We start from the raw sequence: 17,100 nt of genomic DNA, 5'->3' as shown, positions 1-17,100 counted from the left end.
CTCTCTGACTCACCTCAAATTTTTTACTGCACAAGATCTAAGAATCCTACTTTGTGGTCTGTATCAGGAACCTCTTTTCCAGCAAAATCTTTCAGCAACACCATGAAGGGACACCAAGACAAGACCCCCACTCCAAGGAAAACAATCCACATAGAATCATTCAGCTGGCAAGTGGGCTGTCTTTTAGAGTCGCGAAGCCATTCAGGTTGGCAAGAATGATTACCCACTATTACTTAAGTGAGAGGCCCTAGGGTATAATATTAGGGTGAGAGACTCAGCCCAAAGTTAGAGACCTGGGGGTGTCATACTCAGATTAGAGGCCAAGCCCACAGGGTTAGAGGCCCTGGGGAATATTGAGAAGAATGGATTTGGCTAAACAAGATGTTTGCCACTTTCTGTTTTTGGACTGTCCACCTTGTGCTTTGTCCCTCACCTGAGTGCTCTGCATATTGTTGCCTTTCTGCCCACCGCCTCCGTTTTGCAGTAGTCTGGAGGCTGCCCCAGGAAAGAGGCCCCAAACAGTTTAGCTTTTACTTTCCTTAGTGATCCTCTGACTTTTAGCCTTGATGTCTTAGAGCTATTGCTGCTACCACTTTTCTAGTTGGCAAAGCTAATAAACTAACATTAGAACAGCACCTACAGGTTTTTGACCCCACAACAAGGGAAGGTGGTCCTAGAAGCTAAAGGGCACCAGTGGATAATAGGAGAATATTTATGAAAGTGTGAGGCCTTATTGCTAGACCGACCCTCCAGACATAACCCTTAAAGCCTGGCAAACCATAAACCCAGCTACTTACCTGTCAGAGTCCACAGGTGCTCCCAGCCTTTCTGGCATACAGGTTGTATTAGTCTGTTCTCACGCTGCTAATAAAGACATATCTGAGGCTGGGTAATTTATTAAAAAAGAGGTTTAATTGACTCACAGTTGCACGTGGTTGGAGAGGCCTCACACTCATGGCAGAAGGCAGGTGAGGAACAAAGTCACATCTCTTACATGGCAGCAGGCAAAAGAGCTTGTGTAGGGAAACTCCCCTTTATAAAACCATCAGCTGTAATCCCAGCACTTTGGGAGTCCAAGGCAGTGGATGACCTGAGGTGAGGAGATCGAGGCCAGCCTGGCCAACATGGTGAAACTCCGTCTATACTAAAAGTACAAAAATTAGACAGGCATGGTGGTGGGCACCTGTAATCCCAGCTACTCGGGAGGCTGAGACAGGAGAATCGCTTGAACCCGGGAATCAGAGGTTGCTGTGAGCCAAGATCACGATAATGCACTCCAGCCTGAGCAACAGAGCAAGACTCTGTCTCAAAAATAAATAAATAAATAAACCACCAGATCTCATGAGGCTTATTCACTGTCACGAGAACAGCATGGGAAAGACCCATCCCCCGATTCAATTACCTCCCACTGGGCCCCTCCCACGATATGTAGGAATTATGGGAGCTATAATTCAAGATAAGATTTGACTGGGGACACAGCCAAAGCATGTCACAGGTTATGAAACAAATTTATTCTAGCAGGCCAGACGTAGGAGAGATGAGCCCCTTGACCATCCCAAGGAAGAGTGGTTAACAGATGCAAGTTTTTTTATGCATCAGGAAAACAGGAGGGCTAGATATGCTATTAGTAGTCAGCACAAGAGAATCAAGGCACAAGCCTTGCTGGCCTCGACCTCAGCTCAAAAAGCTGAGTTAATTGAACTTACTAGGCCCCTGCAGTTGGAAAGGATTTAAAAGTTAACATTTACACTGATTCCAAGTCTGATTTTTTAGTGCTTCATGCTTATGCTGCAATTTGGAATGGGTGGGGACTCCTGACCCCAAAGGGCTTTTCCATACAACATCATTCAGATTTTGAGCTTGTTAGAATGCTGCTTTGCTGCCAAAAAGTGACTATAATTAATTGCAGAGGAGATCAAAAGAGAGACTGACCATGTAAAAGGAAATGCCCTTGTAGATGCCACAGCCAAGGCCCCTGCACTGAAAGGGCCAATGAAGCTTGTGGGCGTGCTGGTCAGCATACATAGAACTGGGCCGGAATACCCTGAAGAAGAACAAAAATGGTCCAGGGATTGCATTTCAGTCCAGGGCCCCTCGGGCTGAATGATGGTAATAAATTACTAATGCCAAGTACCAAACACAGGAGTATAACTCAGCACTTTCATGATTCTTTTCACCCTAGAAGGGATTCTTTGTTTCTGTTAATGTCTCATTTGTTTATAGGGGTAAATCTTTTCAAGACACTAAAACAGGTGACTTAGCCCTGTGAGCTCTGTGCCTGACATGACCCAAACGGCCAGCAATTTTCTCCTTCTCCAGTTAAACCTGTCCAAAATTGAGGAACCTATCTACATGAGAACTGGCAACTCTAATTTACCCTGAAGCCTTTCTGCAGGAGATTCAAATATTTGCTAATGCTTACTGATACCTTCACTGGTTAGATCGAGGCATTCCCCACCCCATCTGAAAAATGTTTACCAGAAGAAATAACTCCTCAGTTTGGGTAATCCAAAAGCCTGCAAAGTGACAATGGCCCATCTTTCACAGCAGGCGTAACCCAACACCTATCCTCAGCTTTAAGAATCCAATATTACCTTCACTCTGCTGGAGACCGCAGTCCTCTGGAAAGGTGAAAGGGCTAATCCTAAAGAAGACTAGCTAAATCAGAGGCCTGACTATCTCTAACACCCATAGCTTACTGCGGGTTTGAACTGCTCCAAAGTAAAACGTATAATTAAGTCCTGTTGAGTTAACATGTGGAAGGCCTTTCCTAACCACAGATCTCCTAATAGATGAAAAGACTCATCGGTTACAAAAATATGTCATCAATCTGGGACAGGTGCAAAGGCACTCTGTGAATATGGAAACAAGAGTCTTCCCCTCCCACATGGGAGGAAAAATCAGTTTCAGCTCAGCTAGGAATTTAGTCTTACTAAAGACGTGGGAGGAAGTTCTTCAGCTGAGCAGCTTTCCCCAACGTGGAAGGGACCATAGCAAGGATACCTGAGTTCTCCAACAGACGTTCAACGCCAAGGGATTCACAGGTGGGTGCACCTGTGTGGAAGTAAAGCTGTTGCTTATTCTGGGAGCCCAATCGGAGGCTGAGGGAGGTGGACGCGGGGCTATTTAAGCGTTAGCGGAGGGCGGGCTGGGTCGCTGCGCCTCTGCTCCTCCTTCTCGCGCTTCTGTTGCCGCCCTAATCCTGCCTTAGCCATGAGGGAGATTGTGCTCACGCAGATCGGGCAGTACGGGAACCAGATCGGGGCCAAGGTTGGCAGCCGGGGCTCTGAGGGCCCAGCCCGGGCCTACCGGGTGGCCGGGGAAGATGTTGGCAGTGGCGGGAGCGGTGCCCCTGCATTGCGGCCCCTGGGCTCCCTGTCGGGGACGGTGGAACTGGGCGGCTGGTGAGGCGGCTGGGGTGGACCCCAGGGACAGGGCCGCCTGGGGATGGGGGTGTGGATGAGGGTGGGGGTGGGAGAGGGGCTGGGGCGCCTCCGTGACTCAGCCCCGGCCTGTCTGGCCCCTCCTGTCTGTTGCAGTTCTGGGAGGTGATCTCTGATGAACATGCCATCGACTCCGCTGGCACCTACCATGGGGACAGCCACCTGCAGCTGGAGCGCATCAACGTGTACTACAACGAGGCCAGCGGTGAGACCCTCGTCCTTCCCCCACCGCCCTCCTGGGAACGTAGCTCTCCCCTCGCTCATGCCCTCCCTCCCCACGCAGGTAGCAGGTACGTGCCCCGCGCTGTGCTCGTGGATCTGGAGCCGGGCACCATGGACTCTGTGCGCTCGGGGCCCTTCGGGCAGGTCGTCAGGCCAGACAACTTCATTTCCGGTGAGCTGCGGGCGAGGACTGGGGTGCGGCTCCTTAGCCAGGGCAGCTCAAAATCTAGGAACACCCCAAGGTCATCCTGTGGGAACTGTGGCGCCAGGGCCCCTGAACACCCTCCTATCCGCCGAGTCGAGTCGCTCAATCTGCCTGTCCTAAACGGGCTTCGGGAGGAAGGCCCGGGTGTCTCCTCAAGGTGAGGAGCTACTGATGTCCTTGTCGGGAGCTGAGCTGGGGTCGTGGCTACTGCCTTTCCTGAGAATGGGCAGGAGCCACCTGCAGCGAGGTCTGTGAGCCCGTCTCAGGTTTGACTCCTGTCTTAATTTCTAACAGGGGAAGCTGCTGTCCTGTAACTCTGGGGGAGCGGGTTTCATTTGCTCCACCTGCAGGGCGAATGGTGCTTTCACCTCACATGTGACACTTGGCCCTTTCTGCATTATGGTGGTGACCACTGATGACCGTATACCTGGCCGTCGAGTGACTGGCTGTACTGTCTTACAGGTCAGTGTGGGGCCGGAAACAACTGGGCCAAGGGACACTACACCGAAGGCGCGGAGCTGATGGAGTCAGTGATGGACGTTGTCAGGAGGCTGAGAGCTGTGACTGCCTGCAGGGTTTCCAGCTGACCCACTCCCTGGGTGGGGGGACTGGGTCTGGGATGGGTACCCTTCTCATCAGTAAGATCCGGGAGGAGTACCCAGACAGGATCATAAACACATTGAGCATCCTGCCCTCGCCCAAGGTGTCAGACACCGTGGTGGAGCCCTACAACGCCACCCTCTCAGTCCACCAGCTCATGGAAAACATGGATGAGACCTTCTGTATAGATAACGAAGCGCTATATGACATATGTTCCAAGGCCCTAAAACTGCCCACACCCACCTATGGTGACCTGAACCACCTGGTGTCTGCTACCATGAGTGGGGTCACCATGTGCCTGCGCTTCCCGGGCCAGCTGAATGCTGACCTGCGGAAGCTGGCCGTGAACATGGTTCCGTTTCCCCGGCTGCATTTCTTCATGCCCGGCTTTGCCCCACTGACCAGCCGGGGCAGCCAGCAGTACTGGGCCTTGACTGTGGCTGAGCTCACCCAGCAGATGTTTGATGCTAAGAACATGATGGCTGCCTGTGACCCCCATCACGGCCACTACCTAACGGCGGCTGCCATTTTCAGGGGTCGCATGCCCATGAGGGAGGTGGATGAACAGATGTTCAACATTCAAGATAAGAACAGCAGCTACTTTGCTGACTGGCTCCCCAACAACGTAAAAACAGCCGTCTGTGACATCCCACCCCGGGGGCTAAAAATGTCAGCCACCTTCATTGGGAATAATACGGCCATCCAGGAACTCTTCACATGTGTCTCAGAGCAGTTTACAGCAATGTTCAGGCGCAAGGCCTTCCTCCACTGGTACACAGGCGAGGGCATGGATGAGATGGAATTCACCGAGGCCGAGAGCAACATGAACGACCTGGTGCCTGAATATCAGCAATATCAGGATGCCACGGCGGAGGAGGAGGAGGATGAGGAGTGTGCTGAGGAGGAGGTGGCCTAGAACTCTCCTTTTCTAGGTAAAGGGGGGAAGCAGTGTGGATTCTTTCCTGTGTTCTGACAGCCATGTGTCACTATGCGCTTGTTCATTTGTGTCTTCACATCTCCTGCTGCATTTTAAAGCATTTGTATAGTATGCGGTTTTGCCTAATAAAGTGTTCTCACAGCATCTGGTTTCACCTCCATCTTCCATGGGCCCTCTGGCTACTGCTGCCAGATGCACACAGTTGTCCTGCAAGGCGGAAGCTGTCTGGGCTTATCACATGCCCAGGAACAAGCATTCCAGTGGCTCCAGGAGGGCTCAGCATGGGCTGTGGACATGGCAGGCAGGCTTCACGCAAACTTGGGGATGCCCTGGGCCTTGGGCAGCGACGTGGTGGAAAACCTGTTCCTGAAGAAAAGCCTTGGCTTATCCCATGTACCAAACTTCTAGGGGACCAGCTGGCCATGTTTTGGAACTTTGTCCACCAGGGTCGCTGACCCCTTTTAATGTCCCCAAAGTCCCATCTTGGAGTAGGAATGTGGTCAGACAGCTGGCTCTGAACCAGCAATGAAGGGTGTGCAAGTTGGACCCCAGCCACTCCATCACCACGATGGCCTGGGTGTGATTGTGTGGCCTCATTCTCTTAATGAGGTGGGCATGGGATATCTGGCAGGGACTAGGCAGGAATCGAGCCCAGTGTTTGCTAACATGCACTGAACCCTATGTAGAAGGGGATTAGGTCCTGGGGGCTGCAGATGTGGTTGCTGGGCCTGTGACATGCACTGAACCCTATGTAGAACCCTATGCAGCCCCTTGAAACTTCCCAGGATGGCTGGTTTTTGGGGTTTATCACCTTATTTTTCTCCCTCTGGTTTTAGCCACTGTAGGCCAGTTTGTTCACAGTTTGTTCACCAACTTTGGCTCATTTCATTACCTTATCAGAGGTGGGAATTCTGAGGTCCCTAAGCCAGAGGCTTTCAGGGATGTGGCTCCCTCTGCCGCCCTGGCAGGGAGGGCGCAGGGGTCCCAGGTGGAGCCTCTGACCTAGAGCCTTTGGCTCTAGAGCCTGGAGCCTTACCGCAAGGCTGCCTGTGGGTTTGGCGTCGGGAAACAACCCAGCCTGGAGCCCAGGCTGCTGGTTATCTGGAGACAGCCTCCCCGTAAGATTTCTCTGAGACAAGAAACAATTATGCAAATTATCCTAATTCTGTTTGAAAGAATAGAGAGATTGATTGCAGAGACAAACCATTTAGGCAGGCAATGTAGAAGGTGTTTCCACGGCTAATCTGCCTTCAAAGGAGAGGGATTTTGTTTGTAAACTTCAGACCCAGAAAATTGATTGTTCTGTCAACTTTAGATAATTATCTGTCCTCCCTGAGGCCCTAAGCTTAGCAGAAATGTTCTTTCTCTGAATCAGTACTCAGCTTTGGATCTCTGTTGGGTTCCCTGTGGAGTGCTAAATCAGAGATTCCCCCAAAGCAGTGGATCAGGAGCCTTCCTCCAGCCACAGTGCCCATCCTGCCTGCAGAAGAATGGACAGAGGGATGGGAGGGCTGCAGAGCTGGCACTGTGTCCCTGGAGGGGCTGGTGGGGACTCACTGTTCGGGGGACAGGGGAGGCAGAGTCCACACTCAACTGCTGCGTGGAGATGGGCATGAAGGGCAGGCAGGTCTGGCCTTGGCCTTGCGGTTTGTTTCCATTAAAGACCTTCAAGACCAGAAGGGACCAATAGGGCCGGACTATGCAGGGAGAGAAGAGGTTCTAGGGAACTGAGTTCCGAAGTCTTCGTCTTCTCACTGTGCAATGGGGTTCACCTATAAAGCAGGCTGCTTGTCCTCGGGAGAGCTCATTGTGGAGAAACATCACTGGACAGAGCCCCTCCTTATCTGCATCAGACTCCTCTGGTCTCCCCGGTTGCCTTTTTCTCTGCCCCTAAGGGCACCTGTCCCTGGAGAGGCTCTCAGGACAGTATCCTGGACACCCCCTGCCTGGACACCCCTTGCCTGGCACCCTTCCTCTCCACAATGTCGTCAGAGAGCTCCACCTGCCCTTCTAGCCCCCTGGTCCAGCACTGCTGGTCATGAGGTTTGGGCCCTGTGACCTGCCCAGATCCAAGCTGTGGGGAAAGTTTGCTGAGACCAGTTTGGGGAACAGAGGGGCCTTGTTGTACCATTTGTTCTGGGCACAGGGGACCTCCTGCATCGTCTATCTCCTCCATGAGATGCTAGTTTCAGGGATTCCTTGGGGACACTGGAGAGCAGGGCTGGCTCAGGCAGGGGCCTGACCATAGTCCAGACAGTGCAGACCCTACCTGAGGTGCCACACGGGCCCTCATCAGTCTTCTCTTCACACAATGGAGTCACTCCTGTGCCTCCCCTGTCTGCACTCCATTGAGCCGGGAAAGGCCTGCAGTAGCCAATGCCCACATTTGAGTTTCAAATGTGAATATACCCAGGGATTGCAATTTACCAAAAGATGAAGGAAAAGGCCTCTCCCAGTACTTGGTCAACATTATTCTGTGGTATTTTTCAGATGAAATTAGCATTTAAGCCAGTATACTTTTAGTAAAGCAGATTATGCTCCATAATGTGGGTGGGTCTCATCCAATCAGTTGAAGGCCTTAAAGGAAGAAATACTGACCTCCCAGGGGAAGAGGGAATTCTGCCCCTGGACTCAAGCCACTCTTCCTTGGATTCTAGCCTCTGTAATTACACGAGACAATTCTGGACATCTCCTCCTCTCTTTTCTGTTTCTCTGGAAAACCCTGACTAATGCAATTCTTGTTAAGCTGCTTTTAAGAAGTGTGAAGAAAATATTAAAAAGATGTAACTAAGAATTTTGAGTGGACGATCTAATTATTTCACACTGGCTGAGATCTCCCTGATGTTGACATTGCAATGACACTGTGCACTTCTTGGGGTAAGAAAAAGTGCAGTCTCAGTATCCCTCCCACTAAATAGGAAGGCAAATTGCCATTTCCCGAAAAGTCCAGAATAGTAAGTAGGTTGACGAGTAACTCTTGAAGTTACATAAGACAAATCAGTTGCAACAGAGGATCATAAACCCCTCGTGTACGGAAGGAAAACAAGTTTGTCAATGTGCAAACTGTAAGTCTAAGTTCCTACTTCTGTAAAAAGTAGAGTTTCCTCTTCAAAGACTTTCCTTCCCATCTCATTAGAAATAAATAGTAACTTCTCTTAGAAGCAAAATTTATTCAAAGACCTGTGCTAACATTCTTAAATATCTGCTAGCCCTAATAAAGAAATCAATGTACTTTATGTTCTTAGCTCCCACAATTTAGCCTAAATATTTGCCCTGGCATGCTTATACTAGTCCAAGCAAGCTTTAGGTCATTGCCTGTTCCTCTTCTTTATTCGAAGGTGTTTTTACTTTTTTCAGCATTCCACAAGTTACTTCCTCCTTCCTTTGTTCTCCTCTGCCTTTTCCTCTCTAAAAAAGTTCTAAGTTGCTAGCCAATCGGAACAAATACAGAATGTGAGGTCCCGTTCCAGCCGCTGGAAACTGGACACAGCAGTAGGGTGGATGCGTCAGGTTATAAATGACCCTGTCTCCTTTGCTCAGTATACTCTTGTGGCAAAACTGCTGGTGAGTGTACCCTTTCTGCAGAAATTAAAAAAAAAATAAAAATGGCCTTGCTGAGGAAATTAAATTTACATTCAAGTGCTATTTCTTTACCGCACTGGGAACAAGCATGTCAAACAATTTCAACCCTGCTGGACCTCATCAAGTGAGGGCCGGGATGGAAAAGCGGCCGTGCTGAGGTGCCCCGGAAGCAGCCTCCGGAGTGTGCGTCAGAGTTTCTGGCCATTTCAGCTAAGACTTTTCTTCTGACAGACTAGAAGTGAAAAAAAGAATTATTTACTTTGTTGGGAAATGTGACAAAAGGTTAAAATTCTACTAGTTCATAAAATATTTGAAGCTAACTTTGTTTTTATAAATAAAATTGTATTTACAATTTAAGTTTTAGTTCTCATCCTTGCTGTTATAAAAGTTATTCTAAGTTATGTCAGTCTTTGAGGGTAAATGTAGAGTATTTAAAATAGCCTATATTTGGAAAACTGAACAGTGTTTGTTGTCATGATTTTACTTTGTTCTTGACCACATTGGTCCCAGAGAAAGTCAAGGTCTTCACCCACGGATTCAAGATTCTTGTGGCAGCTGCTGAATTCTTTTCCAACAATGCTTGGGCCTCATCAGCGTCATGTTTGTGCACTACCCCAGCCCCAACCACAGACATGGGCAGGAGGAACAGAGCTCTACTGTGTAGCGTCACTGCCAGTAAGAGTCTGGCTCTCCCATGAAGCATTACTCTTCCTCTGCATGTATCTTAGAATTTCAAAAGCCATTTGGCCTCCATTTCTTTAGATTGTGGATAAGATCCATAAACTTGTACTGGGGTCACTGTTCCTCCAGCCTCTTTAGCACGTATCTGCAGTCTCATTTCCAGGCTGTTTCCTCTATGGGCCACTGCCTGCAGAATTCCCAGATGAATCCATTGCCCATTCCCTGTAGCCACATCTCCAAATCCACAGCCGTTCTCAGCAGCTGCCTGTACACTCACATCCCAGAGGTCAAGTTGCCACAGCTGGTGTGTGTTTCCAGCCACTAGGCAACCCCAGGTCTTCATCTGAGCACCCAGGGCCAGAAGTCTCACCCTGTCCCCCATACCATCCCTTCCCAGCCAGCCACAGTTTCCTTCCTTCTGTTGCTCACACAGTGCTCTCAGCCCCAGATGCCCTTCCTGACATTTCCTCCCAAGGAAACCCAAGTCCTCCGTCAGGGTCCACCCAAATGTCCACACTCTCTGGTAGCCTGCCCAGCCCCAGAGGCTCCCTTGAGCTCCCTTCCCCCATTAGAGCCTACAGAGGCAGTGCTGCCCAGCAGACATCTCGGCTGGGAGTCAAACAGAGCAAGGCTATTTTGGTCCCTCTCTCCACTCTATGTGACCCTGAAATGTGCCCTGGCCTTAGGAAACATTCAGCTACATCAGAGAACGTGAGTATGCATGTGGTTTGTATAACACAGGCAAGACATGGTTTTTAGATACGTTCAGAATAGATAGTTACAGAGAACAGGTATGTTACATGTGGGAAGGAAGAGACACAAGGGCCAAGAGATACTTAATATGCATGAGGCTCCTGGGCACTAAATGTTCAATTCACAATGTGCCTTTATACAAGAGACACCTAAACATGCAGAACCATGGGGCCTTCGTTCACCACCATTCCTGGTGCCCATTCTGGTCGCATGCGTCCTCTGCCCAAGAAACACGTAGAACCCATGGCAGTGCGACAGCTGCTTCTTGGCAACTCCACCATGATCAGGCACACTTGTCCCATGTCTGTCCCATTGAGCTGGTGTGTGTCATAAGCCCTTCAGCTGTGAGCACTCTTGCCCAGACCTCAGCTCTGGTCCTCGTGGTCACACCTGAGGGGGTGAGGTTGACTAGCAGAGAAAGAAGAGAACCGATGAATGTTGACAGCACAGGAATCAGGTCATACGGCCCTCCCATCTCCTTCCCTCAGCTTCTTGCTGTGTTTTACGAATGGATTTTATAAACCTGTGATTCGAGCATCCTCAGTTGCTTCTCGAGCCTTTCCGCTCCATGAACTCTGGGACAGCTTGCCTGGTACTGCAGCTGGAGGACATCACTGCATCCAGAGAGCTTCCCACATGACAGTCTGTGAGCAAGGGACTTCGCCTCCCTGGATGGTGGTTTTCTTTTATGTAAAAGATGTGATCGTAGTCTGTATTTCTCAAGGGTGCTGTGAGAAACACACAGAATAAGTCACGTGAAACTGTGTGGCAGGTAGCGGATGCTCAGTAAAGTGAAGCCTGCCCTTCCCGTAGCCTTTCTCTTCCTCCACTGGGTCTAGACTTCACATTGTCCCATGGTTCGAGATCCTTGGTTCATCCCGAGTCTTATCATCATACCAGAAGCTTGGAGGGAGCTCCTGGGGAAATCCAGCTTCACGGTCCCACACTGATCACTTCCCCTGGGCATGGCCTGGTAAATGCAGCTCAGATCCGCTCCCCAGGCAAGTCAAGGAAGTTGCTGCCCAGAAACCAAGTGAGGACATTTACAAGAACCGGCAGCAGCAGCAGCAGCAGCAGAAGAAGAAGAAGAAGAAGAAGAAGAAGAAGAAGAAGAAGAAGAAGAAGAGAAGAAGAAGAAACTGGATTTGCTTTTTCACCAGAGGATCCAGATTTCCCTGTGGCCTCACAAACAAAAAGAAGGAAGACGGAGCAGCACAGTCATCCCTTTGTGAAAAAGGCATTCAGGTAACTGAGTGACTCAGCAAGCCTGGGTCTTGGGGAAATTACGAATACCTGGTTGAAGGGCAGTCCTCAGGCAGAGCCCCTGAGACCTGTTGAACTCTAGAGTGTGGGAGCAGAGGAGATTCAGGGCCTGCCCAGGGGCAGTGTCCACAGGGGCAGAGTGCCCCCAGGACTCGCCCTGGCTCAGTTAAGGACTCCCCTCAGGATCTGCAGAGGTGCAAGGCAGGGTGCAGCTCTGCCTGGACTGAGCTGGAAATGCAGCCGTGTGGCTGAAGTGGCCACTTCCTGCTTTCTGTAAAGCAGCCACAGGGACCTGTGAACAGGTAAGACCCTTACTCTTGATTACTGAAGAACTAGAACCCAGGCTCCCTTGACCTTCTCTCTGAAAACCCAGATGACATGAGGACCCTCTCCCAGCTGAAGGGGCAGATTCACGCTTTAGAGTGTGGGGAGTCAGCATGGGGGCACGTGAGTGTTTAGCTTAGGTGTGGGCCTCACAAAAGAGTCAAAACAAGTCAGCCAGGACTCCAGCAGCCTTCATTGTGTGAGAGATGCCAGCACTGTGGCCACAGCCTGACAGCTGCGCAGGCCACATAATGTGTGGGGCTGAGTGGAAAACGTGGGGTTTTTTTTGTTGTTGTTGTTCAAAATCATGAGCTTCCAGGGGCGGCAGCAGAACTTTAAACTACTCTGGGGCCCTTCTGAGCACAGGACTTGGTATGACTGCACAGGGATACCTGGCAGGCCAGGTGCAGGGACAGAGCGGTCTGCCCAGAGGCCAGCAGGTCCCCAGTCAGTGTCTGGCACCAGCTCCCTTCATGACCTGGGCTGGCTCAGTTCCACGGGACTCCCAAGGCTGGAGGCTTCCCCGGAACATCATCCTCAGGGATTTTCCAACAGGAGCAGCCTCTGGCTTCAGATCTGTCCTTGTTTGACTCATAAATTATCACTCAGACTGAGAAAATTAACACTCAGTGATTCCTGAAAGGGTGCCCAGTGCAATAGATAATTTTCAAAGTGAGTTCATCGGGGGATTTAATAGCCAGGCAATGTCCATTAAAACAGCGACAAACATGGGGAGAAAAGGAAAAGTTCCAACTGGAAACTCATGCTGGCTTGACAGTTGTTCTCAGGGAGCAGAACAGAAGTGGGCATTTTCATTCTGGTTACACCATCAGCGATACCTCCACGGAGCCTCTCAGCTGGTTCCTCCTGGGTCTGGGCCACAGGCCTCCCAGTATTGCCGGTCTCGGAAGACATCTGTGGGCAGGTTCTGTAGAGGGAATCTGAGGCTGTGTGGGATGAGCTGCAGGACCCCATGTGGGGAAAGGCAGGAGGCAGCACCAGCTCCTTCACCAGGACCTGAGGGTACTGTGGCTCATCGGGGGCCATCGAGGACATGGAGACCCTGCACAGTGTTTGAGGAGTCCTGCTACATCAGTTTATTCTGGTTTAGGTGGTTGAGGGGAGACTCAGTGAAGTCTTGGGGGTTCAGGGCTACACTGCCAGCCTCTGGGACAGCAGCCCCAGTGTCCCCCGACCCAGGCCTTGCTCCTCCCTGCTGATGAATGCCCACTCTGCTCCCAGATGCACACCTGTCCTGAAGACACCCGGTTCTCATGCTCTTCTCTGCAGCACCTGAATTGGGCATTCCTGGGTAAAGTAGTTTAAGTTACTTTCACTTTTATCCACCTTGTTTCCGTTATTTCAACCATGCATGTCCCTTGTGTATGTAGGATAAAGGTGTCTAAGAATAAAGGTCCATGATTTAAAGTTTTTTCCTCTTCTTTCCCTGTCCTGACCACCTGATCATAAACTTGTAGAAATAAAGTGGATCTCATGTTGTGTATCTTTCGATGCATCTAGAGAGATGGTTATATTCATATAAATAAACGGGCACATCCAGCACACTATTTCTAGTTGTCGTCTGCTAATAAGTTTACATCTAGTAAATGCCAGTGTTTCATCAAATGGCTGCATTGCACATGAGTCAATCTGTGTGACAAAGAATATGGCAGGCTTTGTACAGCCTTTGTAAAGACATTCTTCAATGCTGCCTTTTAAAATAGAAATGTTAAATCCTGTAACTAATCAACCTATGCCTTGTTAGAGGGCTGACATTTTCAATAATTCCTTTACAAAGGGTAGTGAGATGCATCAGATCCCCCAGTGGCCCCCAAGTAGGGACAGTGACAGTCAGCAGTTCTTTACGGACCTCTGCTCCATGGCAGGTTCTCCGCTGGCCCTGGCTGCGGGCGGCCGTCATCTAACAAGATGCTTCGGTCCATGGGTGGAGGACAAAGGCCTATGGGCTTGGGGAGCGAGTTCTTTCGTCTCCTACATGACCTTCATCTGCTCGCGTTTCCCACGAAGTGCATCTGGGTTGGAAGGAGATGGTGGTTTCCCACAGAAGTCTGGTCCCTAAGTGACGCCTCTGCTGCCTACATCAGAATCTCCCAGGCTTGCTCCACAATGGTCCCGTCACGTGGTGCAGACTCAGGCGCGGTCTTGTGTGTGAAGAGGCAGGCTTGGTCTTGTGTGCTCTTGATCATGCACCTAGTCACATCTGTTCTACAGTGTTGCATTCTTCTAATTTCCATGCACATCTTTGCATAGGCGTGTTCCCATTGTTCCCATGCCAATAAGTGGTGTGCAAGGTTCCAGAGTGCACCAGTATTTCTTTAGTCGGTGTCATACTGTTGGATACTCAGGTTTTTTAACCTAGTGTAAATAACATTCACATTTCTAAAAACCAGAAGAGTGTTTGTGATTAAGATATCATCTTAGTGGATATTAAATTGCTGCATCTGATTTCATTTCTCTTTCCCAAATAAAGAGTCAGTTGTGTGAGCTAGTCTCACTCTGAAACTGCACACTCCCATCCCAGAGGTAGAAAGCGAGATCTCCTGCCTGCATTTCACGGAGCATGTGATTATGGAGGTGTCCAGTCCCAGCAAACAGACCCTACATTCTTTTCCTTCAGTGACTCAGACGCAATATGTGGACAGTCCCAGACAGTATCGCTCCCTCACGTTCATTAACCTCCAGAGATTAAACATCACCTGATACACAGAACTGTGGGCTCCCCATTTGGCTAAGCATCAGGTGCAGCCAGGTTCTTACCTAGGTGCACTTGACAAGGTGCTGCCAGATGCCACCAGCGCAGACAGTCAGCGAGCCCACCTCATGAGAGGGCACATGAGATCCCCAAATGAGAAAGAACTCTAAGGAGCCAAAATCTGCCAAGATGGGTACATTAAAGCTTGCAACTTTGCACGTGAGTGCACCCTCAGACTCAGCCAGTTTATTCTCCTTTGCAGTCCGTTCTGAAAAGTCCAGCCAGATGATGGCTAAAGAGTAGAGAATGGAAGGTGGAAGGCGGTTGCTGCTTGCAGAAGAGGCACGCTGGCAGCATTGGCAGGGAGGAAGAGACTGGAAACTGAGTAGCAGATCCGAGAAACCAAAATGTTCAGCAAATGAGGGCAGGTGGCATGGAGCTACTTCCCTGGGTCCAAGAGCCTAATTACGTTATTGTTCCATAAGTTCATGGCCTGCGGTCATCAGGGAAAATAAAACACTGACTGGGGGTCGGTCTTTTCTGTTTAGAGGAGGCTCCATGAAACCTCCCCCTCCCGGGTTCAAGCGATTCTCCTGCCTCAGCCTCCCGAGTAACTGGAACTATAGGCGCCCGCCACCACTCCCGGCTAATTTTTTATTTATTTATTTTTTTGTAGAGACGGGGTTTCACCGTGTTAGCCAGGATGGTCTCGATCTGCTGACCTCGCGATCCGCCCGCCTCGACCTCCCAAAGTGCTGGGATTACAGGCGTGAGCCACCGCGCCCGGCCTCAGCTGGTTTTTCAAAAGTCATGGCAAGTAATTGTCAGAACAGTGAACTTCGGAGATTCACCGGAGGGGCGAGGCCACAGCTCGACCGCGAGCACCTGAGCATCCTGCACCGCCTGCGACGGCCGTCAGGGGGCGCGATGCCGCCTCACAGAACCTCAAGAGGCGCCCGGGTTCCGGCACAGACGCCCTGCGGCTCCAGGGGGCGGAGCCGAGCCGCCTCCTCAGGACCTACGCAGGAGACGCCTCCATCCCTACAGGGACACCTGAGAGGACCCAGCCTCCTCCTCCTCAGGACCCACTCGGGAGACGCCGCTGGCTCTATAGGAACACCTGGGGACCGTGGCCAGGGACGACCCAGCCTCCTTCTCCTCAGCTCCTCAGGAACGACTGGGGAAGCTGTGGCTTCATGGTCCCCGAGGCTGCCCGAGGAAAGGTGAGGAAAAAGCTTTCTGTCCCGGCTCAGCGTTGAGGAGGCCGCGCTGCCTCGCGCTCCACTTTCTCAAGTTGTATTTATTTTATTTTACAAAGTGGCCCATCATTAAGTGGCTTTGTTATTCATTATTATAGCATAACTGAGTTGTTTCATTTTTTAATTTTTGACCAATTTGGGTTTGTTTGGGGTGGATCCGGGACAGAGAAGGGAGAAACCCTGAGGGCAACATGGAGAGCCCCAGGGAGACGCGCACCCCACGATTTGCTTTTATTTGCGCTCCAGTGGCTCGTTTTTCTTAGAGTGTTAAAGTACTTGAAAAATATTGAAGAGCAGATGTAGATGTGAGTTTTCACAACCGTATTTTCAGTGTAAATACTGGACTTTGTCTGTTAAAAGGATTTTAGGTAAAATAAATTTAAGCGGAGTTTATTTCAGCAAAGGAATGGTTCATGAATCACGCAGGAAGCACCAGAACGGAAATCGGCTTGGGGCTTTGAGCTCTTAGGGTGGCCCCTAAGTGAGGCTCCTCAGTGGCTCCAGCTAGGCGACCGCCTGTTGTGGGGATGGTTCCCTCAGCGTCCCTAGTCATACAGCCAACTGGCTGCTGAGCTTTTTGGCATTGACTGTGGTTGGTTTGTTAATTTTTTTAAGTCAGTTCAAATGCCTCCAAGTTCGGTTTCTGTTTGCTTAGGGAAGGCCTCAGGCTAACCCCCGCCTTATTTGCTTTAACATGTCAAAACCATAATTTATTTTTCATTTTACTTTCCTGGCATTAATAGAAGTAAATTCACATTTGTGTGTTATTCAGAAAGTCGGTTTAATTGGCAACCTATTTGTGATGGTGCATAAAATAATGTTTTTTAATCATTGGCATCTTAGATTAGATGAACTATGTTAACTCTCTTAAGCTTTGTTATTAACCCATAACAAGAGTTAAGTTTCTTTTTTTCTCCTAGGCTTTGACCATTTAAAGTACACTCAGGCATCTCGTAACGATGTTATACTTTCTGAGAAATCTATCCTTAGGTGATTTCATCTTTGTGTGAACACTGTAGAGTGTCCTTATAAAACTTAAATGGTGTAGCCCACTCCACACCTAAGTTACATAGTATAGCCTATTGCTCCCAGGCTACGAACCTGTACAGCATGTCTCT

The 17,100-nt window shown here is 49.9% G+C and overlaps 1 protein-coding gene across 1 annotated transcript in view; it reads left to right on the top strand.

Moving 5' to 3' along the window:
• LOC129398493 (tubulin beta-8 chain-like) overlaps positions 1 to 17,100 on the top strand; it is a 96,339-nt gene that overhangs the window by 51,486 nt on the left and 27,753 nt on the right. The window contains 5 exon segments of the mRNA XM_063604079.1: positions 3,540 to 3,648; positions 3,727 to 3,837; positions 4,333 to 4,413; positions 4,416 to 11,668; positions 15,400 to 15,946. Coding sequence (XP_063460149.1) covers positions 3,540 to 3,648; positions 3,727 to 3,837; positions 4,333 to 4,413; positions 4,416 to 5,386 — 1,272 coding nt within the window. The 3' untranslated portion in view covers positions 5,387 to 11,668; positions 15,400 to 15,946.

Source organism: Pan paniscus, chromosome 4, assembly GCF_029289425.2.
Source record: "Pan paniscus chromosome 4, NHGRI_mPanPan1-v2.0_pri, whole genome shotgun sequence".
NCBI classification, from domain to species: Eukaryota; Metazoa; Chordata; class Mammalia; order Primates; family Hominidae; genus Pan; species Pan paniscus.
Note: the sequence above shows the minus strand (reverse complement) of the source record. Positions and strands in the feature narration are given on the sequence as shown.